The sequence below is a fragment of the Dromaius novaehollandiae genome, chromosome 7 (genome assembly GCF_036370855.1).
Source record: "Dromaius novaehollandiae isolate bDroNov1 chromosome 7, bDroNov1.hap1, whole genome shotgun sequence".
Taxonomy (NCBI): Eukaryota; Metazoa; Chordata; class Aves; order Casuariiformes; family Dromaiidae; genus Dromaius; species Dromaius novaehollandiae.
Window position 1 is genome coordinate 41,918,080 of NC_088104.1, and position 27,171 is coordinate 41,945,250.

A 27,171-nucleotide genomic window follows, 5' to 3' on the forward strand; every position below is an offset into this window, starting at 1 on the left:
GCTTAAATTTCATGGCTTGTTCTGTTATTTTCCATCCTTAGCAAGATACCAACCGCTCTTTTCACTGTGATCAAACACAAAGTATAATCACGCCTCCTCTGACACTAAGGAGATAACCCCTCTGTGCGTGTCCCTTTCTTGCTAAGTGATACAGACAGCTCTTGAGTGATGACAAAACCCAGCTAAGCGGTGATGAAATATAAACATTTTCTGGCACCCGGCTGAAAGCCTGCATTGAATATAGGTGGTGCCATGGTGATTGATTTCCTGGTGGGATCCAAAGGGAAGGATGGAGCTGTCCAAGTGTTAAGAGTCTTTACTAGCAGCGGAGATGACAGACTCAAGACAAGCCCTAAGGAGTATGTCTTTGAAATTTAATAACATAAGAAGAAAAATATTCCACACTTCACTAGCAAATCTAATGCCACGCAGTAAAAGCATTATAAAGCTTTTTCTTTTTTTTTCTTTTTTTTTTTTTTCCCAAGGAAAAGGAAGCAAGCTGGTTTACAAAAGTTGATTAAGAATGTGGTTTCCACACTGCTTCATTTTTGAAAATCATGCTGATGGCTGATGTATGTTTTCCTGTACTTTATAACTTTTGAAGTGTATTAATTTTCCCTGCTGGGGAAAATGTCATTCAAGAAGATTGGGGGAGGAAGGAGGGGGCCTGACATCCTTATTAGGCTGTCATGTAAAGACTACTTCGGCAGACTCTTCAAGGTCTGTGTCTCTGGAAGAGTGACAGACTAATAGGTTCTATTCTTAAATTCTAAGTATCCTTGATAGTGCACCAAGCAATTTATCTTTAAAATAAAAAGTGAAAAAAGTTCTGCTGATACATAGTTGCAGAAAGTCACTGGGAGCTAGCTGAATAAAATTGAATTTCTCCTATCTTCTGAAAATATAAACACAGAGTATTGGCATGCTTGTCTCTGAGTGCCTGCATCTTCACAGTATAGGACCAGATGTAATTACCTACATACTATGAATTTCATTCCTATCACAAGATCTTGAGACGGAAATATCATACGCTCCCAAGCCTGCAAGCAACTGCAGTATTTCCAATGGGAATAATGACTTTTGATGGCATGATCCATTGTGGCGTGAAATAAGTTCACATTGTTACATATATCTGGGGGAAGCACAAATGAGATTTAATAACATAGAAATAAATCAAATACAAAACATGTATTTATTCGCCATCTGGTCCCTGAGATCAGAAATCTGGAGCTTAACAGTAGTGGGAGCAGGCAGCAGTGGCTCTCAGGTCTCAGTGATGCTGGCATTTTGCCTGTGATGTCATAATTTTTTAATCCAGCCATAAATTTCTAGGCGTGAGGATGCAGTAAAAGATGCTAGGCATGCATGTGAAAGAGTAATAGATAAACAGCCTAAGTGTATAAGAGGCAAAAGCTTTGATAGCGTAAGGGAATTTGCCTAAACAGTTCAGATAGTCAGTGAATTACCTATCACTAAATGAATAACTCTTCCTTAAAAACATGCAGGTCAGCCCCAGCCTGGGTAAACTATGCAATAGAAACGCGGCTCAAAGTTCACCTACAAACAGGACGAGCAAGAAAATCTTTGCTTTCTAAACAAATCAGGTGCATTCGCAGCATGTGTTCTTAGTTTCATTTTGTCTTGAATTGAAAAGCTCAAAATAGAAGAGAGGGAAATGGGAATGCTGAATAGCCAAGGGGTGGCAAGAACGCATGGACAAACCGATTCACGGTTCATCTCCATATGGTATTATACTTACCTGGGAAGCTGTTTTTCCCAGCTCTTTCTTCATTCTGCTTATCTGCTCTTCTAATGAAGAATATTGATCGAAGGTCGATGGAATATTGAAGACCAGTATCAATCAGCAAAAATGTAGTTGTTCTTCCACTCCGCAAGTCTAATTCAGTGGGAATTAACCATCCTCTCCAGGAGAAAGCAAGCCCACCCACCTATCCCCTGTGGATGGTCCTGGCTGACAGCTTGGATTCTTCTTTCTTTCTCTGTAGTATATTGCAGCTACACATATAGCTATCACCAGTTCCTCTGTTCCCTGAACCAAACCATCGGCCTCTCCCAAACCGTCATACTAACCAGTCAATGGCTTGTAATGTGGGCAGAACCAGCTGCCTCAGAGCACACTTGTATGTAGATGTATTAACATTATCTTCTTGGAAATTTTTCCTCGCGTTGCCTTTCTCCTACATCCAGCCAGTCATGGCCGTTAGTTAGAAGCTCTTCCCAGTGAGCTGCCCCCCAGCAGTACCCTCTGCCTCACAGCTGCCTGTAATTGCTGTCCCATCTGGTTTTAACCCACATAAACCTGCTCATTCTGAGCTACTCTTATCATTCCCACACCGCCATCGGTCGAGTTGGCAAGTTAGTGTGTTTGGTACGTAACCCATCGCATCCCGCTGCTCTCCCTCTGCTCTTTCTGCTAAAACACACTATAGCTTCTCATTGCTTCTAGAATGGGATTTCTCCTATCCCGTCCCTGGCCCTGACGGTGATATTCAGGGCCTAGCTCACATGTAGTTCAACTCACTTGACCATAGTTACTTCATTACCGTTGTCTGTTTTTTGTCCTTTCATAGGTGACCTCTTGCTTAACTTTATACACTTTCCTATTTTCTGTGCCTGTGGCATCCAAGCACAACTCTCCTCTTCTCCTAAAAAATAATCTGAGCATCTTATGTCTTTTAAATGATACTATGCTCTTAGTAATAATTTACCAGTTCGGATAAAAACAGGTCAATCTGAAATGGTTTCAGGTTCCTGTACTTAGCCTATTATAAAATCGCGATGAGCTGGAGTTCAAGAAACAATTCTTTAGTGTCCATTGACAAATCTTCATTCAGACTTGTTTTCTTTTAGTTGTTGGCATATTTAAAACTTAGGCCAAGCTTTTATATAATGGCCACTGATTTTGTGCCCCGATGTTTGAACATTCACATGAGATGTTTTCCAAAGTGCCTGCTTTGCGGAGGAAGGTGTGGGAGGCAGAGGATGCTTAGTGCTTCCTCAGAATCAGGGCTGGTAGCATAAAATTTTAAGCATTCAAGATCACTCTTCCCTCTGGAAAAATCTTTATTTCTAGCCTCCTACATTTGAGCAATAGGAGAAGGACATGTTTGGGGATCCTGGGACCTGAATTCTGCTGCTCCACGGCTGACGTGATAGGGATCGGCCAGCCAGCGCAGACTGCCCACCCCATCAGCAGGGGTAAAGAGAGAGGGAAGAGTCAGTGCTCCAGGTACATCTGGCTTTGAAACAAGGAAACTTCTGTCTTTCCATAGGGCAGATTAGAAAGTGAGATACAACTAAGAGAAATAAATAATATAGAGCTACTGGGGCCATGCTCTGTTTTCAGACCACTAAAGCTTGGGGCTTGAAGGTCTCAAAGAGGTGACATTGTGTAAAAAGCTATGGGAGAGTGTAGCCTTACGCAGTAATTTTACCTTGTTGTGAAAGCAGTGAAATGCAAGCACGTGGAATATCTGTTTTCTAGGTCCTGCATTTGCTGGAAAAAATATGTTTCTATACATTTTCACCTAACTGAGAGACAGGTGAAGCCTTTTGGTGCTCGAGCGTGTGTGGATTTGTAATGCACTCTGAGTGGCAATGAGAGGATTACTCCTCCGTATGTGAGCTTTTAATCTCTGTCACATATAATGGGGAGTAGTCTTTTTCATTTAATAATTAATCCAAATACAGCACAAGTTGCTAATGAAAATAAGATTGAAATATAGTCGTGCAGAAGACAAATGAGAATAGGAATTGCATATATGCCTCTCGGAGGACTCGAAGTCTTGCTGCACCCCATGCATCCTATTGAAACAGTGTATTTGATGAGAACTGACCCACTGTAGCACTAAGAGAATTTCAAAAGGAGGTTTTCTGACGTGATTTAGTGTTCTGAGAGCCAGATTCAGATCCTAATCCTGAATTTGCCATTGATTTCCTCCGTTCATTCAGATCCAATGCTAATGCTTTTCACTGACTTAAGTATTTGAATTATGGATCTTCAGGTGCTAAGAGAAAATGTGATTTTAATTTTAAGCAGAATCTCTCTTTAGCATCCAAAACACCAGAGAGATCTGTGTGTATGTGTGTGTGGGGGGGTCTGTTTTCTTTAATTTAGGGAGGATACTACACTTCTGTCTCAAACTTTAGGCTTAATGACTCTAGGATTCCTGAAAATATCCGTGAATTGCCTACTGAGCTCCATAGGCCAGAAGACATCTGCAGAAGATTTGCTGGTGTTGTGCACAGGGTGGGTTGACTACAGATGCTGTTTCTTCTTCCTGCCTCTCAGTTTCTAAATTCCATTAAAAGGCAACTGAAAAGCCATCCTTAATATTGCTACGACACAAATCCAATTCACCACCACAGTACCATGACTGCAAATGAGGGGAAGAGTATCTGCCTAATAGTGAGTGCTGTGGTTGGTGTCCGCAGGCCAGCATTTCTCGGTACCCAAGAAGTTTGAGAATTTCATTAGGAAATTAAATCCTATTGCATTAAATAATTAAGTGGATTAACTGATCTCCTTCCCAGTTGTTCAGGCACCTCCATGTGAATGCAAGCTAATAAAGCCCTGGATCTGTTATGTCCCTGTGATGTGCAACTGTTTCTTAGTTAATGCACTTTTGCCATAATTGCCTTTTAACAGAGTAGATTAGAAGATTATCTTTAAATTAAACTGTATTTATAACAATAAATAGAATCACATGAATTATATGTTAATCAGTAGATTCTAAGACTTAAATGATTTCCTAATGCTGGTTATTACAATCACTTGATGTTTTTAGGACCTCAGATTTAATCAGTAACTTACCCATGATTTATTGTGGTACAAAAACAAAACCATAAAGAACAAAATATTTCACTGGTAGGGATACAGAAACAGATAATGACAAATTATTTCTAGTCATTATCATCTATCTGCTGGGATTCTCGTCCTTGTTATCCCAGACATATTCGCTCAGGAGCTAATATCAGTAAATCCAGAAGGTAGAGTTTCTCTTAAGAATTCAGGAGGCTGGATCCCCTTCAGAAACAGCCATTCCTTTGCTGAATGTTTACTTGCTGCAAAGCTCCTAAGTCCATATTTCTTTTTTTTTTGTTTGTTTAAGGGTAGGCCACTGCTGTGTATGTGAGAGAAAGCACCCTGATAATTAGAATAAAGTGAAGGTAAAAAGAGGCCTTATGGTTTCTGCCTACAAAGATGTCTCCTTGATGCTGTGTTAAAGCAAGAATGAACGGGTTGATAGAACTCCAGATAAGAGGTATCTTTCCCCTCTCTCCTGCCTTCTCAATTTATTGCTCACGCATTTCAATATGTTAAGCTGTCTACAGTGTCTGCTCCTGTTCAAATTTCCAAATTTGCACTAAGTGCCATGGAGGACTATTCTCTCAACAGCCATCACCAAAAGCATTAGCAACATTAAAGAAGTGATGGTGCTTATAAGCTGTGCTGAAGCAGAAAGAACTGTGTTGAAGAGAACTTCCTGACTGAGGAAATTTGAGAGCAAGGGTTTCAATTGATTTTATTTGTCTTCTGTGTTTTTGAAGAAGGTCTAGACAAGTTAGCTGAGTCTTGTAAAGACTTCTGGGTGAATCAGAAAAATGAAACATTGATGGCTAAACAGACGTAACAGAGAGAGTTGGAAAAACCTAAATGAACGAGAGGAGGAAGAAGCGTGAATTGGTGTAGTTGAGGAATGGAGGCCATTGAGAGTAGTGTGGTCAGAACAGTTAAAAACAATAATTTCATTAGCAGTGCTTTGCTATGTGGAAGGCAGAATAAGAAAGTCGTGGGTACCAGGGAGGACATCATGAGAAACAGAAATGAAGATGATTTGTTGGAGATGTCATGGAAGAAATGATGAAATTGGATATAGCCTGGATGTTTCAATGGGAGGAATTGAAGCTGATGCTCAGGACCAGAAGTATGGTAAGGCTATAGCTTCGTTTATTGCTCATAAAGAACAAGGGAGTCTGGAGAATGCTTAGAAAGGGTAACTTTAAATTAATAAGAAGATATCCAGGTTATGATAACATTGAGAATGACCAGCAGCCTGGATTGAATAGAGTTTTCACGGTGAGTTTTCTCCAGGAATATTTCATCTGAGCTCTGCTTTAAACACACTTCTTGATTTTGCAAGCAGAAATAACAGCAAAGAAAGAAAACCTTTAAAAACAAGCATATTAGGCTAGATTTCACTGTTAGCAGTATTGGCATCTGCTACTGCATTTATATCTGAAGTGAAAATCTTGGCCCCTAGCCTGTGAGCTGCAGAGTTTATGACCATTCTGGATACAGTTCAGAGCTATGCTAAGTGATTCCATTTAAAAGACATTTTTCAATTACAGAAAAACAATTTTGGGAAAAGGCTCTGTTTAGAAGTACTTGTTGAAATTCCATTTATGCATCCAGCATGATTGCTTTGGTTTTGCTGCTAAAGCTCTTGTGAAACCAAAGTAACTCCATAGTGAGCATATTAGTACTCCAAAAGGAAAATCGGACATTAATCTGAACCAAACCTTTGGATATAAATATCAGGGACTCAGACACAGTTTGTGTATGAACAGGAGGGCTGACTTTTCCCTTTGTAGTTGCTACAGTCAAAACCTCAAGCCTGAGTATCCCAAGCTGTTGCAAAAATCTAGAGCCAGATTTGAACCCTGATTTAAAACAAATGTAATGTAGTGAAGCTATGTGAATTTTCAGGTTTAACTTTAAGAAGGTGGATCTGAAGACTCACAGTGGAAAGAAAGGATAGACACAAAAAAAGTATCGCATAATGGAGATTTCAGATTGGTTTAATTTAATCATAAAGATCATTAAAAGTTAATAACAGGCATTAATCGCATTATGGAATCATCCATTCACCTGGAGAAGCTAGATGAGAGAGATCTCTGTCTCTGGGAATGGAGTCACAGGAGTACAATGGCATATTTAAAACAAAAGATATCCCAGTGTGGGAGAACATAGCTCTCAGTTTTCTTATCCAGACAAGAAATCCCTAGAATTCTGCCCTAAGATCACTGCTTCTTGTTTGCCAAGGGAGAACTATAGAGGCCCTTTGTATAAATGAAGAAAAAAGACAAAGAATGGCAGTTTCTCTGGACAGGCATAGATAATAACTCTACCCTAAGCTTCTTCTGGAATGGTACCGTACCTGGGTCTGTGGGCTGTCCCCAAACACATGGCACTGCAAGAATAAGACTTGAGCTCTCACACTGAAAATTGTGCATGGTAATAGCTCCAGTTCCAGGTAGGACTATTTCAGTACAATATTAGTAAGCGACTTCCCAATTAAGAATAATATACAGCACATTTGTAAAGGCATTTAAAATTCGTATTGGATAATGGAATTTATAAGTCATTATTCTGTACGATCATAATGGAATTTATAAGTGATTTTTCCATATGATCATTTTCTGTTCTATCAGAACAGTCCTTTAGGTGATGTTCGCACAGAGAGGAGTCCATGAGGTACTGAAGCCCGGTTATGTTAGCACACACTGGTTTGAAGACTCATCAGAAGAACACATGGAACTTATAAAAAAAACTGCAAAGAAATGGTTCAAGTGGGACATGTGTCAGAAAAAGACTAGATGTTGTATGCGGCTTGGAAGAGCGGAAAGGAGACATTTTAGCTTGATCCAAAGCTCACTGAGTGGAATGATGCATGGGAAACTGGAAGCCATGGCTTGCAATGGGACTGATACAAGTATTGGTGGGAAATGAAGAATAAATAGTATGGAACAAAGAACCAGTGATGTAGAAGAAGAAGGATGTAGACCTGAAAAAGATACATTGAGAACAACATGTGCAACAAGAAGAAAAAATATAATGGAGAAGGAGAAAAGCTATTGGAGCACATTTTCAAAGAAAGGGAGAACAGTGAGGTATTCAACAGGAGCTTTTTTGGGTAAGCTAGAAGGAGACGAGAAGGTTGCAGAAAATTATGTAGTTAGATATGAAAGATATTCATTGGGTTATTCATTCAATTCTTCTAAGGTCTTGCAAGCTAGAATTACCTCCTATCACTGAGGGTTTGCCAGAATATATAAGTAGAAAAAGCAGTGAGAAGAAGATAATACAATTATTGAAGACGACTGTAATCTTCCCTCTTTTGGCAATCACAACAGCCTAAATAGTAGCTGTAGCCATGCAGCAAATGGATGGCTCTACTTGACAAGGTATCTTTGGAAACCTGGATTCAAATGAAAATGATTAAAACTACCTGTCCATAAGCAGTCCTAGAAAAGGGATAGATTGGACTTAAAAAGCCTTACCTCTGACAATTTGGGGTGTAGCTGCCTCTGCGAGCACAGGAAAGAGCAGCTAGCAGCCCCGAGCAATCAGTAGTGTTGCAACTGGGAGTTCAAGGAAAAGGAAGCACGTCTGCTATCTGTGCCTGATAAATGACTACTTGGGTCTAGTAGACATTTTCATTTTGGAAACTGTTATATGTCATGGACTTCAGCTTGAAAGAGCATTCAGTTTGCAGGGTCTGAGCCAAACTCACTCAAATTTGACCTATTGCGGCTTCTCAGGCAATGGACGAATAATCCGTAAAGAATTAGAAATATTTTTGGCTGCATATAAAAGCAGTAATGTACCAGTCAGTCCAGGACAGCGAGTGAAAAATAATTCATATATTTCAGACACTTAAAGCATAGGTGATGCCACAAAGCAGTCAAAAGTGTTAACCCCCCTTAAACCCTTGGCAGGGACACCTGTAGGGAGCTGCACTTGAAGTACCATAAATCTGCAAAATGTGTAATGTATCCTGTGAAGAGCTTTTTTTTGTTTTTTAACTATCACTTAGCTGTAGTGTTACAAGCTGTTTTGTATATGCCTGAAACTATAAGAAATATATTAAGGAAGAACTCCTTTTCAACACTGTACGGCTGCATTCCATTACCTACCCATAGATTTTTATTGGATTCTATCCAGTGATTCAGTATTAGTGTCGTAAATGCCTTTATGACATATGACATTTGTTATGCTCGATAGCAGTGTTCATTAATGTAGGCAATAGCAGCCAGGCTGGATTTTCTTAGAGTATTTAGCCGTTACTTGACGAGCGCTGAGAGTAATTTGGCAGATGATGGTAGCAGAGGAGCCCAAAGAAGTGACACTGTGTGTCATCTCTTATGGCTCCATTGATGCCTTGTGCGCACAGGTAGCCAGGAGACCTGCTGTTGACTTAAAGCGGCAAACACTGTTGTTGTTATTTATGAGTTTTTTAATATAGTGGCTGGAGGCTCCATTGGACAAGCTGTACGACTTCTTGCCCCACTCAGTCTGAGCAGATAAGTTTGGCACTTTCTATTGCAGATGAGAAGCGGAGACACAGGAAAATTAAATGACCTGTACTAAGTCAGGGAGTAGACTTGTTATTGGAGCTGATCTCCAGACTTGTCCTTCCTCTGCCTCGGTCACAAATCTGTTGATTCTTTCCTAATGCTCTTGCAGCAAGTTCATGGATTTGTGCATGTAAAAGTTATTAGGTTCCTGCAGCAAATGTTCTCTGGCAATTAAAGTGGTAAAGACTTAGATTTTTCTCCTCCTCTCTGCCCTTGAAGCACCAATACAGACACTTAAAGCTACACAGAAAGTGCATACTGAAAGTATGTGCTCTGCATATCACACCCTTAGCTCTTGCAGATGGGGCTGTCTGTATCTGTAGACCACGTGGATTTTGGGGAGCCATTTCACACTTTGTAATTAATCTGGCTGTTAGCATAGCAGAGACTGCTCCATCTCAGGGCACTGCCAACATCTGTGGGCTATAAAATCTTTTTTACATGCTTTTTTATATACACACATACATACATATATAGTGTATAAAGTGGAATGCTCCAACTGGAGAGATCCAGAAGGACCTACGGCAGGATAATACTAGCCTGGGAACGACTTTGTTCAGCTGCACTGGGGACAGTAGGAGAGCAGGAGGTGGAATACAGGTGTCCTACCGGTGAGGTGAGCGCCCCTTTGGGCCATGGCTGTTCTCTCGTTCTTCTTCTGTCTTCGTTTCGTCTCAGTGCTGAATCAAAAAAGTTTTGCGTTATGGAAGACTTAACTGCCCCCGAGCTCATCTGCTGCATTAGTATACCTATAGATGAAACAGTCCAGGTGTAGAGAGGTTTATTTTAAGCAGCTGAGTTTCACCTACGCCTGTCATTGAATAATAGTTACACCCACTGCAGCTCCCCTCTCAGAAAAAAAAAAGGAAAGAAAGAAAGAAAAAGTCAAAGAAGAAAGTTTAGGGGAAAAAAAGCTTGGTACATAAGCTCGGTAAAACATAAAGGATTCGTTTTACAAACTCCATGGGTAAGTGAGCTAGCGAGCCTCTCTGATAGATTTATGCCAGCAGCATTTTCTAGCATGGGACTCGGAGGGCATAGAAGTCAAGATTTCATAGTAGTATAAGGCTAATGATTAAAGTATGTGTGGTGGTAGTCACAGTAACAGCACCGAACAAGCAAGCACCCGCCTTTCTCTTAGGTATTCTGACAGCCTGATATTAAAGACCTGCAAGTGTCAGAAGACGCAGGAAATCAGCTGGCCTCTTTGACAGATTTTACAGCGTAGTGTTTGTGCTGTCAAGGCAGGGAGTATGACAGACCTGAGAAATGACAGTAATAGGAATGTTTAGGGAAGGGAACAAGCCTAATAGAGATGTTGCTGTTGACAACAACATGCTTATGTTAAAAGTAGACTCCCTGTTTGAGCTTTTACTGGGAAAAAGACTGTATTGAGCCCATCTTCTGCGTATGTTTTTTTGTTTTGTTTTCATACACTCTCTGTATGTCTGTCTGTTTTTGCTATCATGGTAAAATACTGTTTAGCTGTTATGTGGAAGAAAGATACTAGTCACTCCTACAATACTCTGTTTCTCTTGAGTTATCACTACAGTGTAGGCAACATCTGAAGGCTCCATTGTACTAGGCAGTGAGCAAATGCGGGAGAAGATAGGATTAAAAATAGCCATTTTTTTGTCATCCTGAAAAGTTTACGGGAGAGAAACAGACAAAATAAACCGACAGAAGAGGTGGGAGAACTGAAGTCTGGGAAGATTAAGGAGGGCATTGAACTCATCTATTTGGTCACCTGAAAACGAAGCTAGTCATCATGCTACCTCTGGAGTGAATGGAGAGCAGGGACCTGCAGAGCCCATTTTATTGCACTCCTCTCTTTCCAGTCGCCACGGAAAGTGCATGGACAACTACCTTTAAGTGAGGCATGGAAAAGTCCTAAGGGAAACCTCAGGCTAAGCCAGAGGCTGTCATGGAGCACAAGTCAGTCTCGGCTCTGCTGACTGCCTTGGCGGTGCTTTATCCGGTGCTACATCAGCCTTCCTCTCAAGAAAGCATTGCTTAAATTGTCCTCTAAGCTTGAAATGATAATGATAACAACAAACTAGCTTTAAAGGCAAAATAGAAGTGTTTCCTCATCATTTGGGAATCAACAGTGTTTATCCAAAGCTTTCATCTAGACTCAGAAGGACATCGAATTTCTATTCAAGGAGCATGTTCAGTGCTAAAACATTTAGGCACAACATTGTGAGGTAAAGCAAAATAAATATTATTTTCCCTCAAAAGTCTTTTCCACTGAAATAGTAGCTTTCATGGCATATGTATGAACTCTGGAAGTAAGCTGAAGCTTGGCTTCCAGGTCTGCAGAGCAATGGGCAAAGCTTTTTGTTTGATTCCGCCTTCATCTCAGGCTTTTATCATCAGCTGTGGTTATTAGCTGCGGCATATGAGCTGGCTCTTGGGGTCAAGAGATTTGTTTAAAAAAGGAAGCGCTAATTACAGTCCACTTCAATAAGCTTAGAAATAGAGTGGAGACAAGTCCATAGTCTCAGAGTTATTATGGTTGCAGGATGTTGACAAGGGACGTGGTCTCCTCCGTCACCAAGTGCTCTTCAAATTAGGGATTGCTGCCACAGCAGGAAGGGTACAACAGATTATTAAGATCTGGGTTTAGTAGTGGTCACAGGCAATACGGGTCTGACTTTCCATGGTATTTAAGTGCCTGGAGATGCGTATAGGTGCCTAGTTACATTTTCAGAAACTCTGGTATACGCACAGCTCTGCCGTCACTTAGAATTAGGGAATTTCTTTTAAAAATTTCTTTGAGGTACCTGTTTGCAAGTTTAGAGTGGGATTTAATCTCATCCTGCCTCTGCTGTCTAAAAAATACATATCTAGGCTCCCTTGGTAGTCTGTGGAGAGAGACCATCACCTATAGTACCTGTCTAAAATAGGCAGGATGAGCTCCTCTGAAGAGGAAGGTTTTTCCCACTGGTAACTGCAGAAGGAGTCTAGATGAACTAACTCCTTGTCTCAGTTTCCGCTCTGGGATGGCAAGGTTAGATGAGATGAATACTGCTGTGTGTGTCAAAAAACTATTCTGCATCTGGTCATTTCTTTAGAGATAATGGAAAAGATGATGCATATGCTGTCCCGGGAAAAATGAATCACATCCTGGTCTCATCTTCTGTAGCACAAGCATATCCATCTTATCGTTTGAGAAAGGAAGGAGGATCAAAGATGCTTTAACTGAATGACTGCAGGCATCTGAAAATAGAGAGTGGGGAAAAGCGAGAGAGAGTAGAATATTAAATAAAAAGGTTATCTTCTATTCTCTGAATGCTTTTTGAACAGGGTTTGTATTACAGCGAAGTCCCTGCATACCTGCAATTCTCTGAGGCTTTACATGTTGCTCATCATCACTAAATTCTTAAAAATGAGACCGTATTGATGCTCAGAATGTTTGCAGCTGCAGTCAGTATGAAGTTCGGTGGAAAGCACAGTTTTGCACCAAACTCCATATTCAGGGACCTCACATGTAGTGAAATCTAGAATAAATTTCAGTTTGTGGTGACAGCAGTTCTGCTGCGGCTTAATTTTTCTAAGTTACCCCAACAGTAAGTTTTATTCTTTTTAATGACAGTTTTTATTTAACATAAGTAAGTGAGACTTTTTTTTCCTCTCAGACTCTTGAAGCATCAAGAAACCAGCTAACCTATTTTGGAGAAAATATTGCACGTAGTACAGTCCTGGATGTGATACTTCCAGTGTATGATTTTAGCAGAAGGAAAAAAGCTTGTTCTTCAGAATGAGATTTTAGCATGAACTTTAACCATGCTCTGGAGCATTTGCAATCACGTAAAAAGACCTTCAGAAAGTTTCTTTGTAAGAGGAGTTTCAGCTTGGGAACTTCTGCCGATAATTTTATGGTGATTTATTCCTTTTGAAGATCATCAGATTACACTGCTCTTCCCTTTTTTCCTCCGTGGCTTTCCCCTCATGCAGCATTTTAAAAGGCGATGGTTTTGTCCTTGCTTTGCCCTGGGCAGCAAGCGCGTAGCTGCACCGATGTTTCTCGTGTCCCCTTTGCCGTGTCCCTCAAACAAGGGCCGCGCAGGAGGTCCTTTCTGCCGTTCGCAGCATCGGGGCAGCGAGGGAGCTGCGAGTTTGAGGCATTGAGGTGCCCTTCGCATGAGCCCCAGGGAGCTGGGGGACTTACCGACCGAGCTTTAATGTATTTGATTTAGGTGCAAACGTTCCCTTCCGTTGACATACTGCTGCTTCCTCCCAAGGCACTCAAGCACTGATTTCTGATGGGATCCATCTCTCTAATTCAGCGGCACTTCCATAGTTCACATCACCAGATGTATTTTGCTGTGGCAATATATAAAGCAGACTCACATTTTGGCATTTGTAACTTCCTAAAGAGCTCAGTGGGACCGAGTTCCCATGCTCAGTAGCAGTCCAAGCATCTTTGCAGGGTAACTTTTATTCACAAGTCCTGCCAGAATAGGGACTTTTGAGGAGAAAACGTGACTACTGGAATGGGATCTGTGTAGTCAGTAATGAGCCCTGCGCAGGTGGACTTTTCTAACACTGCATCTGTATTTTCAGCAGGAAGATACCTGCTGGTGGATGGCAGCAAGTGAAAAGAGTCGTACTTCAAACACGCAAATGTAAATGAGCATAAATTCTCACCCGTGCAGGTCACATCGGATTGGGAAAATCTAATCACAGAAAAGATCTTTTCTCTCTTGCCAGAATGCCATCTGCCTTGTTCCTCATCTTTTATTTTTTCTCAAGGTAGACTCACTTGGAGACATAGGCATACACGACATGTGCCCTCATACAGATATTATAGGTAACACTGAAAGCTAGAAAAAATATCTTCCTATTGTGTGCACAAAAATATTCTTCTTCGGTAGGAATTCCTATGAAAACCCTTCAGTTCTGGACAGAAGATAATGATTCTTGTCCTTTTGTTCTTAAAATATTATTTTCTAGTATATTCTTAATATATTCAAGCATGTATCACCCATTCAAAAAGCGTTTGGCATCTTGAAAATTCAGCTCCAAAATTTTCTGCTTTAATACTTTTGGCTTTGCTTTGAAACTATTTTGAATATCTGAAAAGGCAAAATAAAATCTAATATAAACAAGCTCAAGTTCGGATGTAAAGTAGGTTTGCACTAATGGTCTGGCTCTGGAAGCCTTATAAAAAGGCTTTAAGTTTTTTATATCAAGGATTTTCCTCTGTCGGATAAATACGTTCTTTCCTATGAGTAACTTTGGTGAGTTTTTGATTGGGGAGGGATTTGGCAAGTTCTGAGGCATGTTAAAGCTCTAGAAATAGTGCCCCTTCACCTAGCCCACATTTTCCTCATGGTGCAAACTAAGGAATATGCTCTTTTTCTGTTACCCAAATATCACCCAGATCCTTTCTGTTTTAAGGGAAATGCATATGGCGATACCCTGTCGTACACTCACTTTTCACCCAGGACAAATCTCGATAGGCAGATCCTTAAACATAGTAACTTTGTTTTCTATTAACATACTACCTGGATAATTGTAGTTTTTCTGTGTTCCCCTCCCACCTTTTTAAACTTCTGTTGGGCAGTTTGTCTAAGGGACGTGTCTGCACCCACTTTCCTGTTATTGTTACCTTCTTTTAGTAGTTGGGTCTGGGAAATCTGCATCATGTGCCCCTACTCCGTCTGTCAAGCTCCCTTTCTCTTTAAAAGGCTCTAACCTTTGGTATATTGCTAGAAGTCAAACAACGGTGAATCTGCTCGTTACAAGACCCTGTGCTATAACTCATTATTGCAATAATGAATCTGTTTGTGATGCCCTGATCATGCCATCAGTTAAGCACATGACTACACTGAACTGAATGACTTCACACACATAAGGTGAGTCACGAGTTTAAGTGCATACGGAGATGAGCTAATTTTCCCTAATATACTTTGCCAGATCTATGTCTATTTAAATAACTCTGAGAAAGAAAAAAAAAAAAACAAACTAAGCCATTACTTTACAGTATGACAAAAGGATTTTATTTTGGTACCAATATATTAAAAACCTTCATTAGCAGATTGTTGGACCTCTTCTCTCTTTCCCAGCTTGCCTTTTGGTCTCCATTATTGAGAATATTTTGCAAATTGCTGCAGGGGAACTACAGCCTGCTCGAGATAATTTTTCTATGTCTTCTCAAAAAAAAAAAATTAAATAAAGTCAGGAGGGAAAGGGTTGGGTTGCCATTATTTCCAAGAGAAGAATATTTAGGAGGATTTATTCACATGTGAGAGTGTAGGACGTAAAATAATGTCAGAGAAGTGCATTCCTAAGCCAAACATAGTTTACATTTGGAAGACAAGAAATAATTGCTATATTTGTTGAAGGCTGTTTATAGAACCAAAAAAAAACTCTACAACATCTATCGTATGGTGAAATCAGTTGCTTGGTAAATAACATTCTGCATGGTGTGACAGTAATGAGGAATTCTGTCTGCAGCCACTACAATCAGAGTCTGCAGCATCTGTTAAGCATTTTATTTACTCTTGTTTAGGCAAGCACACTAACGTTTGCCTGAGGAATCTCTGCCCGGGGTGTTTGCAAACCTTCCCATCTGCCTTTACTCCCCGCCTTAGAAAGGTGCCTCAAAACTCCAGTTTTGTCTAATTCCGTAGTGAGTAAAAAGTGCGGGCTGGCTCCTGAGCTGCTGCAGATCAGCTCAGTGATTTGCTCTGATTTCCCGGGCAAGGGGCTCAGCCCAGGCGTTTGGGCCGGCGATGCCAGCTCAGAAGCTGGAGGTCGTACAGCCACCGCCGTATCATGCTCCAGATACCTGCCCAGACTGAGAAGCGACTTACCCTGGCTCGGGGGTGCATTGCCCCAAAGAGCGCGGCATACACACCTCAGACGTACCGGAACCGCCTTGCGTAGGGCACGGTACCTAACCAGGGTGAGTTCCTCTGTACGGCGCTGTGCACAGCCGGGGCTTCAGACCCAAGCCCTCTCCCGGATGCCCATAAAGCACTGCACGCTGTGGCGAGGCAGTGTGAGCATGGCTAATGAAGCTTATAATTGTGTGAGTGTAGCCTTGTCCTCCCTGATCTATTTGCTGTATTTATTTGATGTTGGTTTTTTTCTAAATCGGACTGCAAACTATGCAAGGAAGGGATGGGGTTTCCTTGCCGTCCACACGTCACATAAGAGGGGTCCTGCTCCTCGGAGACCCTCTAGACAGAGTGATAGCAATGATGAGGTGAATGGTTACAGCTCCATTAATGATGAATAATTTTCATTCAGGGGGAATCGTAGCCAGAAAGAGTGTGTGTCTGATTTATAATACTGTCTTGGACAGAGATTCCTTCAAAAAAAGGGAACAGGAGAGCAAATACGCTTGGCACAATGTGTTACATCAGGCATTGGTAGCCCTCGGTGAGAAAGGTTTCAGAAGGACTTCTCTTACAATATTTTATATTCACTAACAATCATGTGCCAAAAATAAGCTAAATTACATTTTGCCTATTCTTTGCCATTTATGAGTAATGACATTGGTTGAACCATTAATGTAAGTCCATGAAATTTAGGTAATTTCATGATACTTTCTACTTCGGGGCATCTTTCCTTAGGAAAAAAAACCAAACCCCCAAACAGATGCTTCTCTACACGTAGGAGAAATCAATGAATGAGATCAATATTCTCTCCGCAGGTAATAAATGCTGAGATGCATTTCTGTCTATCTAAATTGATCCCAGAGAATTCTTTCAATTGGTTCTGATGTGTATAAAAATCATTTCCCTGTTGATCAAAGCTTTTCTTTCTTTTTTTCTTTGATACATTATTTCATCTCTGCCATTTGTAGTGGTCTCTATGCAGTTATGATAAATGGAAATTCTTAAATTCATGCAAGATTATAATTTTAATGAAACCAGAAATAACTGGGTTGGTGTCTTTGAAGATGAATGCTTTGCTTACAGTTAGGCAGTGCCAGTATTTTTAAATTGGGAAAGTTACCCCGTCTGAATTACTTATGGTAAAGTCTGAAAAAAGCTGTTGTGCTTTTATTAGAGGTGACTGGCCAAATCCAGCGCCCCGTCCTGCTCCGTTCCCTGCCGCTGGAGCTGCTGCAGGAGAGAGGGGAATTTTCTGCCTTGCACTTTTCTCGCTCCGTTCTCTATGTGAGCAAACGAGTTAGTACTGTCTGATGAGTCAGTACCAGCAAACTGGTCTACTCTCCATGCGTTCCCAGTGCAAAGACACCACCGTTTCCAGCTGTTTGAAGGCGTAAACCAGTACAGGACTATCTCAGGTTGTCTTGGCAAGGCTTCACTCCCAGTTCATTTTACAAAGAAGGTGGTCGTCATTGCCGCGATTTCTGTTGGGGTCTCATGGACTGTAAAGTGTCCATTTCTGTCTTCTGACAAGTGCAGGTCTTGTTCCCTCTACCCTCCATAATTTGGTTTTATCAGCTCAGCAAAATAATGCTGTCTAGTTTTGTGTTCCGAGGAAATCTGTTCTGCAGAAACAAATTAAATTCAATTGCTTCAATATACCAGCACTTTGGAAATTTAGCCAAATCAGGAGATCGGTTCAAATCACAGGATGGATTTCATATTGTATTTACGTAACTGGCCTTGTTGTTGTTGTTATTATTTACATAGCAGCATAGGTTTGCCTGGTTCTTTAGAGACAGGGAAAAATAAGTTGCTTGCTGATGTGTAATGTAATTGAGCTTCATTGAATGCAATAACTTTGATTTTAAGCTCATATGTTCCACTCAATGTGGAGACTCCAGTAAAATTACTTCTTATTTGCGCCGGAATATTAAAAACAGATTTTGGCTTTTTGCGCTTTATGTCTGTGGCCTGTTTTCTTTCCATAATTTTATGTACACTTGGAAAACTTACAGGGCCAGATCACCATACAATATAAATCATTTTACTTGCCTCGTTCTCCAGAGTGGGGTTTCTCCCAGGTGAGGAGCTGTACGTGTGATTTTAGGGTTCAGTTCTGGTCTCAAAAGAAAACACATAGAGATACGTTTTTAGTATCAGCAGTAGTTTTTCTGAAAGGGCATGGATGATTTCCAGTGTTTTTATAATGTAGAAGTATATTTCTGGTCCAAACAACAGGAGTGCATTTATAATGAAGGCCTTGGCCGATCTGGAGATGGTGGTCTGATGACGGAGCACGGATGGGACTAGGAACAAGGCTTGTCCTTGTAGGACACTGCGATTGGAAACCCACAGCAGTAGCTATTTGAAATGCTGGGAAAAAAAGGGAGCTGGAGTGCACTGATCACTCAGAGGAAATTCAATAAAGCCGGAAAAGAAAAGTGACGGTGCAGAAACACTGTCCCACACTACGTGTCGTCTGCCGGCTCCTCTGGCTGCATCTCAGCTCCCAGGTTAGCTGGGCGCGAGCTAGCCCCCAGTGCAAACTGCTGGTGGCACCCACACGACCGGCATGTTGGTTTGGGGCTCAGCTCGGGATTGCTCTGCTTGGGTCACCAGGGAGGGAAGCACAGGCCATTTTGTGGCTTGACTGAAGCTTCAGGTTTGCATATGGAGAAAATACGACAAATACATTTTAGCATACAAATATTTTTTTCCAGAGGAAGCTGCCATCTTCTCTTTAGCGATTCCTTGCACAGAGGTTGTCAGTACCGTTGATTGCTCTTGTTGACGCTCTTGCTGCCTTTTCTAACTCGCTGCATCCTTTCTGAATCAGAGACCAGATGGTCACAGCTTTTGTTATTCTAAGGACATCACAGGGGCCCATCTGAAAAAATTAGTACCTGCGAGGGGCAACAGCAACTGAGCTGTACTGAGTACAAAGGGTGCTGCTGGAGCGTCCCTTTGTCGTGGAAATGGGCTTTGTATGAGCTGCCACCTCGCTGGGGAGCAGCCATCCCGTGAGACCTACGGGGTGGGAGACCTAGAGGGTCTCCCTCTCGCTTTCAGTCTTGGTATTTTGCATCTTCTAACAGGAAACTCCCTTCGCTTCGATGCAAATCAGGGTTTTGCATTGCAATTGCATTGCAATTTTGCAATGCAGATCAGGTGGAGTTTACATAGACCTACCTCACCTGACAATTTGGCCTAGGGTGTATGAGGAGAAATAGATCTCCAAATTTGTGTCTTCCTCTAAGCGTTATATCTAAGTACCTTTGTTAGTGTGCCAGCAGTGTCCCTCATAAAAACGGAGCTTTGCCTGACAATTTTGTAATAGTTCTTGTTTGGTTTCCTAATTGGAGAACATTTTGAAACAGCAGTAAAACACATTTTGTTCCCTCCTTCCAAAAAAGAAACAGCTCCTTGTGGAAGGAAGGAGGGAGGGAATTTGCATGATAATGAGCAAATGGTTAGGAGCGGTAGCTGGCTGTTGACATAAAGGCTAGCGGAAATGAGATGCTCCCTGAGCATTGCCCTCCCCGTTCGCTCCCGCTCGCTCACACGTTTGCTTGTGCATCCTTCTGCTGCGGAGCAAATAAGTTACTGTTTTCTTAGTCAACAGTAGTAACACGTCACAGCTTGGCTAATGCTGAATGCTTCGGAAGTGAATCCTCGGCCGTCAGCGCCTGCTTGCACGCCCCGACCCTTTCCCCAGCGAGGACTAGTGACCAAGGCACATGCAGTGCACTATTGCCCCTTCTAGCCCGTTGGTTTTTGTTGTACCTATTTTACTAGCTTTTTTTCTCATTTCCTGATACTGTCAGAATATTGCCATGTACTAAGTGGATAAGAATTTTGCTCCAGGCATAGGATTTACCTAGCAAAGACTTGTCAAAATGCACCATTGGGGCCTGCTGCTGCTCCACTGCCAGCTTGGGGGGGTTAAGCAGACATCTGAGCTGCTGTTTCGGGTATCGGTTGGTCCTGCGTTTGCTTTCTTTAAGTGAAACTGCAATGGGCAAATCTTTTCTCCTTGCTGTCCCTCTGTCTTTTTAACGCATGCGTTTGCTCCCGGTTTGGAGAAGCCACAAGTGACATTGGCCCCGCTGTTGCGGCGTCAGGACTCCAGGCAAACTGGCATCTGCTTGGCTCCCGGAGAAGTCCTCGCCGCAGCTGCCTGGAGAGCCTGGCTGCAAGCGAAATTCATAGGCAGTGCTTCTGTCAGCAGAGCCTCGCTGGGAGAGACTTTATAATAAATATTCACATCTGCTGCTTTGGACACTCTAATCCATCCTGGAGATCTTTGCTGTGTCAGGCTTTGTTCTAGATGGAGAAGCCTGGTAGTTATAAAGGTTTGCAAATAGGGCATATTTATCATGGTTAGCTCTACTCTCCGGTTCCCGTTCTTGCACAAATATCCATGGCCGCTCGAGGCATAACTCACGCTTAAATATTCTCCAGGCATTTATAAGATGCTTTAGCGTATGTGTTTCCTTTGATAAATGGGGGGAAATGGCGTTTGTTTACTTCCCGTGATGCCAGACGAAGCCGCTGGATCTTGACGAGCAGAGCAGTGAGCATCGTTGTCGCGAATTAGCTGGAATGGAAGGACAATACATTTCTTGGATAAACTATATATCACGTAGTCACATGCGAGGCCTTAGGGCTTGTGCGTTATTAAAATTGGGACTCGTGCTTCCATACTAACTTCTGCTGGGATATATGGTCCCACTGGCTGCTTGGTGAGTCACTTAGATGATGAAAAGTGGCAAAATCTCTCCTGTTTTTCACAATCGTGCCCAAAAAATGATGGCCTCCGTGCCAGATTGACTTTGTCAGGGTCAGGATTAATTATCCTTCTGCCGGGGATGTCTTTGCTTTCAGAGAAAAAATACTGATACATAAGAAGAGCTGTAATCGTGTGGAGGGTGTATTGAACTCGCTCCTAATGGAAAGAGGTGTTTGACCAAGATCATGACTTGAAATACAATGATCTCTTTGTTGGGAGCACCACATCTGCTTGGAAATGAATGTATTGATTCTTTCTTTCTTTCTTTCTTTCTTTTTCTTTTTTTTTTTTTTGTACGTGAAACTCATGATTATTGTAGTTAATTTGTAAAAGGAACAGTCTTTACCTGGTGGCTGGATAAATAAAAGGCTCTTCAAACATACCTCTTACCAGCTGTTACCTGTGCTTTTATTTAAGCAGAAAGGTAATAAACTTATAAATACATCCTGCCTCATTTAGAGCCATGAAAACAGAGTCAGTTTGGTTTGTAAATAAATACATGGAAACATGGAGCTCGTGAGAGCCTTGCTTAGTTTATCTTCCTGCTGTTTGATGCAGTTCTCTCCTAGCATTTTAATTAGGGTTGGCTTTTTTGCAGGATCTCAGGGAGCTAGGTGCTGGGTCTGGTTCGATGTCCAACCTCTCTTACAGGCTGTTGAAAAGCTGCATCTTATTTTCTTACAGTGCTGTGCTATGGAAGAAGGGCAATATTAACACCACGGCCTGCTTCTCCTACACCTGGGTGTCAGAAGAGCACCTGTATCTCTGGGGCTCGGGCTGCAGGTCAGAATCTGGCCCTAAATAATTGTATCCAAACATAATTAGAGTAGCTGTGCTCTTAATGGGCAGCATCTCTGGCTTTCCAGATTCACTTCATCACTGCAATCTAATCTCATTATTATTGATCTATCCAGCTTTCCGATCATTTATCTCAGAAAACAACAGCATGCAGAACGTGGGTGTCTCTAAAGTGACAGTCTCAAAACTTCCCCGTCTGGCTTTGCCCCTGCAAGCGTGGGTAACTCTGCTCTGCATTTCAGGTCGGACCGTGGCTCTGGCGAGCGGCGACGGCACTGTTAAGGTTGCGCAGCTCCTCTCGGGGCAGCTTTCCAGCCTGGCGGGCCACGAAGACGAAGTGCACAGCGTTATCTTTGACCACAAGGCAGAGCACCTGCTTTCGGGGGGTGCCGACGGTACCCTTCGTCTCTGGACCTGAGGACCAGCCTGCCGTTTAATGTAGGCTGAATCTCGAGGCTTTACGGAAAATGACTTGACAACATCACAGCGACGGCTTAGTTAAGTGCTTTTACAGTTAACGTTTGCAGCGGGCATAATTGCCGGAGAGGAGTATAATTCTGCGTTTTATCCAAATAAAATCCCCACTCTCTCCCTCTCGATGTTGACAGTGCGCTTTTCTGGCCACCGAGAGCCTCTCGCTGGGCTGCCGCTGCAGAAGCAGCTTCACGATGACGCCTAACGCCAGCCCCGGCGAACTGCAAGGCGGCTGGTCTCGCCCGTAACCCGGCGAGCGGCCCCGGAGCTCGGCGCCCCCTTCCCCATCGCGGCCCGCGGGGCGGGGCGGGGCGGGGCGGGGGGGGCCGTGAAGTTGGGACCGTGCAGCAGCGCGGGGGGTTCCCTGCCGCAGCCGCCCCGGCCGCCGGGACGCGGCGCTGCAGCCCCCGCCGCAGCGGCGCCGCGCCCGCGCAAGCCCCGCGCTCCGCCGCGAGATTCCTCGCCCTCCCCTCCGCCGCCTGCCCGCACGCAGCTCGCTTTGCGAAGAAACACCGCCAACACTGCTAACCCCGGCCGGCGGTGCGCGGCGTGCCCGGCCCCCGGGGGCCCGCCGCCTAGGCAGCCCCCCCGCCACCCCTCCGCGCAGCGCCGCGGATATATATACCTATATACGTGCATATATATATATATATTTTTTTCCCTGCCGGTCGCAGAGCCCCGAGGACGCCCAAGCGGAGCCGGGCAGGCGGATGCGCGCAGGCAGCCCCGGCGGCGCGGGGTGCGGGCGGGATGCTCGGCGCGCCGCCGCGGGGCCGCCGCTTGCCCCCGGCGTGCCGCGGGAGGCGGAGGGGCAGGGACCCGCCTGTGAGCCGGCGCTGGAGATGCGGCGGGCAGGACCGGCGGCCGCCGGCAGACCGCTAACGCCGGGGTGCGCGGCGGCCCGCGCCCCCCCCGGGCTTCCCGAGCGGGCCTGATCCGGTGAGTGCGAACTGCGCGCTCGGCGCGGGGGAGGCGGCTGGAAGCGGTTGCCGGGGACCTGCCGGCAGCGCCGGCCTCTGCGGCCGAGACGCGGTGGGAAAGTTGGGCCGCCAAGTGCCCGGGCGCCGAGCGGCGCCTGTCGCCGTGCTGGAGGGCGGCGGCGCCGGGGGCTGCGGGGCGGCGGCGGGCGCTGCCGCCGGGGCGGCTCGGCTGGGCGCGGGCGGTGCCGAGCGCCGCCGTCTCGCCGGGGAGCCCCGCACAACTTTCCCTGGGTTGGGAGCTTCCTCAGCAAACTTCGGCCAGTTCTTCCCACCGCTTCGCGTTGCCTCAGACAGGAGTTACTTGTTCCTGCCTTTTTTCTTAAATGCGCACCAGCCCGGAGTGCTGCTCCCTACCTGTGGCGTTGAGGTGGGCAAGGCTCCCCGCTCTAGCTAGGTGAAGCAGCCCTATCTGCATGAATCCCCCCCTTCTCAAACAGCGTGTTACAATAGATGCTGCTGATAGTAACGCAGCGCGCAGTTCCTGCGATGCAAACACAGCTAGTCCTTCAATTAAGAAGCTATCTTTTGGGTTTGATAAAGCTTGTGTAATATCCGGTGTCTCCCTCTGTTGTAGCTTTGAAAAAACTGCCTTGTCAACAGGATCCCTTAGCTGCCTCCCTGAGATTAAAGCTTTCTCCTGCTGCAGCTGCTTTTTTTTTCTTCAAATAATGAGAATTAATTGCTGAGCATCTGCAGCCCACCAAAAATCCGAATGCATAAAACTGCCTGCGTGGGAGGGGGGAGTGGAGGGGGGTACGGGTTTGTCTGTGTAGGGTTAATGCATGTTTGCGTATTGCCTCTGTGTGTACACACACTATGAGAAAGCAGGAGGAGAGAGAACGGCACACACATAAAAACAATCTGTTTTCGGTCCGTGCCAGGAGCTACCTACATCATCCTCGATCAATGCAACGCTGATATTTCAAAGTTTCCTGTCCGTACTTGGGCTCGTAGAGAAGCCAGGCATTGCCCAGGTACCTTAAGCTAGATCAGAAACCATTTTACTGCTGGGATCGCACTGCCGGCTCGACGGTGTGGAGAGAAGGACGGCGTGTTGGGGACAGTGATGTGGCACCCCGTGCAGCCAATAGCCTACCCAAGGCTCACTATACGCCGAGCCTTTATTTTCGGCTAACCTGGGGGCAGCACAGGGCTTATCTGCCTTCCCCGATCGGTCCTCATCTCGACCGCTTAAGCGGAGCTCCGCAAGGGTCGGGAGGGCATCCTGCGTCGCTCCCAAAGTTTGAGGACGGCTCCAGCCTGATCGGGCAGGCTCAGGCCGGTGGCTGCAGGCATGACACAGGCATCCGAACGGACTCGTCTCTGAACTTCTGGCTGGGAATTACTAAAATGCTGAATAATGGAAACGGTAAATGGCATCCTTGCTTCAGGAGGGATTACAGAGCGCCCCAGCAGGCTGGGCTGATGGTGTTCACCCGAGCAGTCCGTCTTCCTCTTCAGAAATGCTGTATCTAAAATTTTTTGCTACTCCGAGCAAGTCCAGCCCAGCGTTGTCTTTGGTCCTGGACACAGATCTAGCTACAGACTATGCTTAACTCATTTTTCACCTCAGGTTTTCCACCTTGCTTTAATGAAGCGAGCTGTGTGCCATACCTAGCACGGAGGGGCAGGAGGTTGGGACCGTGCTTAAACCTGGGTTCAAATCCCTCCGAGCTGCCCCTTCGCCGTGCCATTTTGGGCAGCTAATTTAACTTTTTGTGCATCCGAAAACTCAACTGTACAAATGAGGATAGTAAAAATCAGATGATTCTGTGAAGCACCCTTTGTATGGAGATATTTTGTGGGCATATGTATGCAGCCATGTGTGTCTAATTTATGTATTTCCTATGCTTTGTTCTCTTTAGAAATAATTGAGAAGAGGGTTATTTCGAATGAAACAGTGATTGTTATGTGTACATTTTGAAAGCACTGATTTATTCTTGGGTGCTGGCTGAAATGGTCTTTTTAAGGCAATACTCCTTCGTATTTTGAGTGTTCTCACTTAAAAATATTTCTTTGCAGACCACTGCACTGGTCTCCCTATGGAAGCAGCTGTTTATATGTGGCATTGAGACCCCATGGAGAAGTTGAGGAGGGGGATGGCTCTTCATATCCATGAAGCCTGGATACTGCTGTTTCTGATCCCTGGTTTGGTCACTCCAGCTGCCATCAACCATGAAGACTACCCTGCCGATGAGGGGGACCAGACCTCGAGTAATGACAATCTGATCTTTGATGACTACCGAGGGAAGGGCTGCGTGGATGACAGTGGCTTTGTGTACAAACTGGGAGAACGTTTTTTCCCGGGACATTCCAACTGTCCCTGTGTCTGTACTGAGGACGGACCTGTTTGCGATCAACCGGAATGCCCGAAAATCCACCCAAAGTGTACAAAAGTGGAACACAACGGATGCTGTCCGGAATGCAAAGAAGTGAAAAACTTTTGTGAATATCATGGGAAAAATTACAAAATCTTGGAGGAATTTAAGGTATGAAACCCCTTCTTCAGTATTTAATATTAGTGTGTGATATGACTTGTGTTCCTTTGGGGGACTCTCAGTGTCTGCTCATCTCTGTTAACCAGTGCTAAAACCAAAGACCTCCTTTAGCTGTGGTGCTGGCCACCTCACCCCTCACGTACATCCAGTGAAGTGCGTCAGCCCTCCAATTCTGCTGCTCTGGACAACCTCCTTGTTTGCCCATAGGGTGAATCAGGTGGAACTACCAACAGCATCTGTAAAAATGGCATTAAATCAGTACTGAGTGCTTTTCAAGAACCCCTTTTCAAATTTGGATAACAGAAATTGATGGCATGGTACTGAGAGTTGGCATTCAGAACTGTATAAGAACACAAGTAGATAGCAACCTATATTTAACACTTCTAGTGCAACTCTGGTAATCAAAGCTGTCTAGAGTGGCAGAAGATGAATTTCCAGGCAGGTAACCATTTCATGACATGAGAAGGATGTGGTTTAATTGTAACAGTTGAGTTCCCACTAGGAATGTTGTGATGAAAGTATTGAGAAACCCTTTTGGAATACATCTGAAAAATAAGACCAGATTTTCAAAAATCATTACCCTTAACACAACCTATATCTCTTAGTCTAATAAGCTAGATTACATGTTTTCAATTCTGCCGAGGAAAATGGCATTTCACAATCAAGAACAGGGTCTATGAAAGCAATAGGTATACACGAGTTTATTCACTCAGGTCATGTGGCTCCAAGATTCATACCTCCATAATTAAGGACAGCCTATAACTTTTCATGGCTGTACACCTGATCTCATTATACACTTGCCAGTTTATTTTCTCTTCTGACAGTGAGAGTAATTGCCTATAGGTCTTTGCATTCCACAGGTTCTCCGTAACACAGATCACAATTTCCTTTTTCCCAGATAGTCTTCTCTGTGGTTTTTCAGTGCTAATAATATTTAGTTCCTTTTTTTCTGTCATGTATGGTTTATGAGGATCTTTTTCTGTCCATCTGTAGCTGGAATAACTCAGTATAGTCAAGACAGTCTAATGTCTTAAACACTAAGGAAAACAAGTATTAGAGGAGCAACTCCTTGAGGGCCATCCTTACCAAGCCGTTCTCTGCTCTGCAGAGGAATGTGAAGATGCTGATTTTGTGAACTGCCTAAATACCAGTTTCTTGTTGCCCTGAGAAGACCCAGTCCAGCTTCATCTCACAGATGAAGCATCACATCATGCTGATGCCTGAAGCATCATGCACACATGATGATGCCTGAAGACAGAATGGTCCTGGTCTGCCTGCTTGGTGGCTATGCATCCCACCTCTGTGTGAATTCAGGGGCATGGTCAGTTCTTATGTGGGAGTCAAGCTTTTGACCTGGACCTGTGCTTTACTGAGAGCTGGATGCTCTATAGAGTAGAGTG

The 27,171-nt window shown here is 43.9% G+C and overlaps 2 protein-coding genes across 6 annotated transcripts in view; both read left to right on the top strand.

Moving 5' to 3' along the window:
* Nucleotides 1-22,415, top strand: part of SPAG16 (sperm associated antigen 16) — a 416,305-nt gene extending 393,890 nt beyond the window's left edge. For all 3 annotated transcript variants that reach the window (XM_064515349.1, XM_026120033.2, XM_064515350.1), the window contains one exon: nt 22,062-22,415. In XM_064515349.1, the coding sequence (XP_064371419.1) occupies nt 22,062-22,237 (176 nt within the window). In that variant the 3' untranslated portion in view covers nt 22,238-22,415. The remainder of the gene's footprint in view (nt 1-22,061) is intronic.
* A 253-nt stretch (nt 22,416-22,668) lies between these two features.
* Nucleotides 22,669-27,171, top strand: part of VWC2L (von Willebrand factor C domain containing 2 like) — a 54,012-nt gene continuing 49,509 nt past the window's right edge. Inside the window, exons 1-2 of one of the 3 annotated variants that reach the window (XM_026120529.2) lie at nt 22,669-23,232; nt 25,296-25,762. In XM_026120529.2, coding sequence (XP_025976314.1) covers nt 25,352-25,762 — 411 coding nt within the window. In that variant the 5' untranslated portion in view covers nt 22,669-23,232; nt 25,296-25,351. Of the gene's footprint in view, nt 23,233-24,074; nt 24,643-25,295; nt 25,763-27,171 lie in introns of those variants that run through there. The other 2 variants (XM_026120136.2, XM_026120214.2) reach the window with 2 other exon arrangements.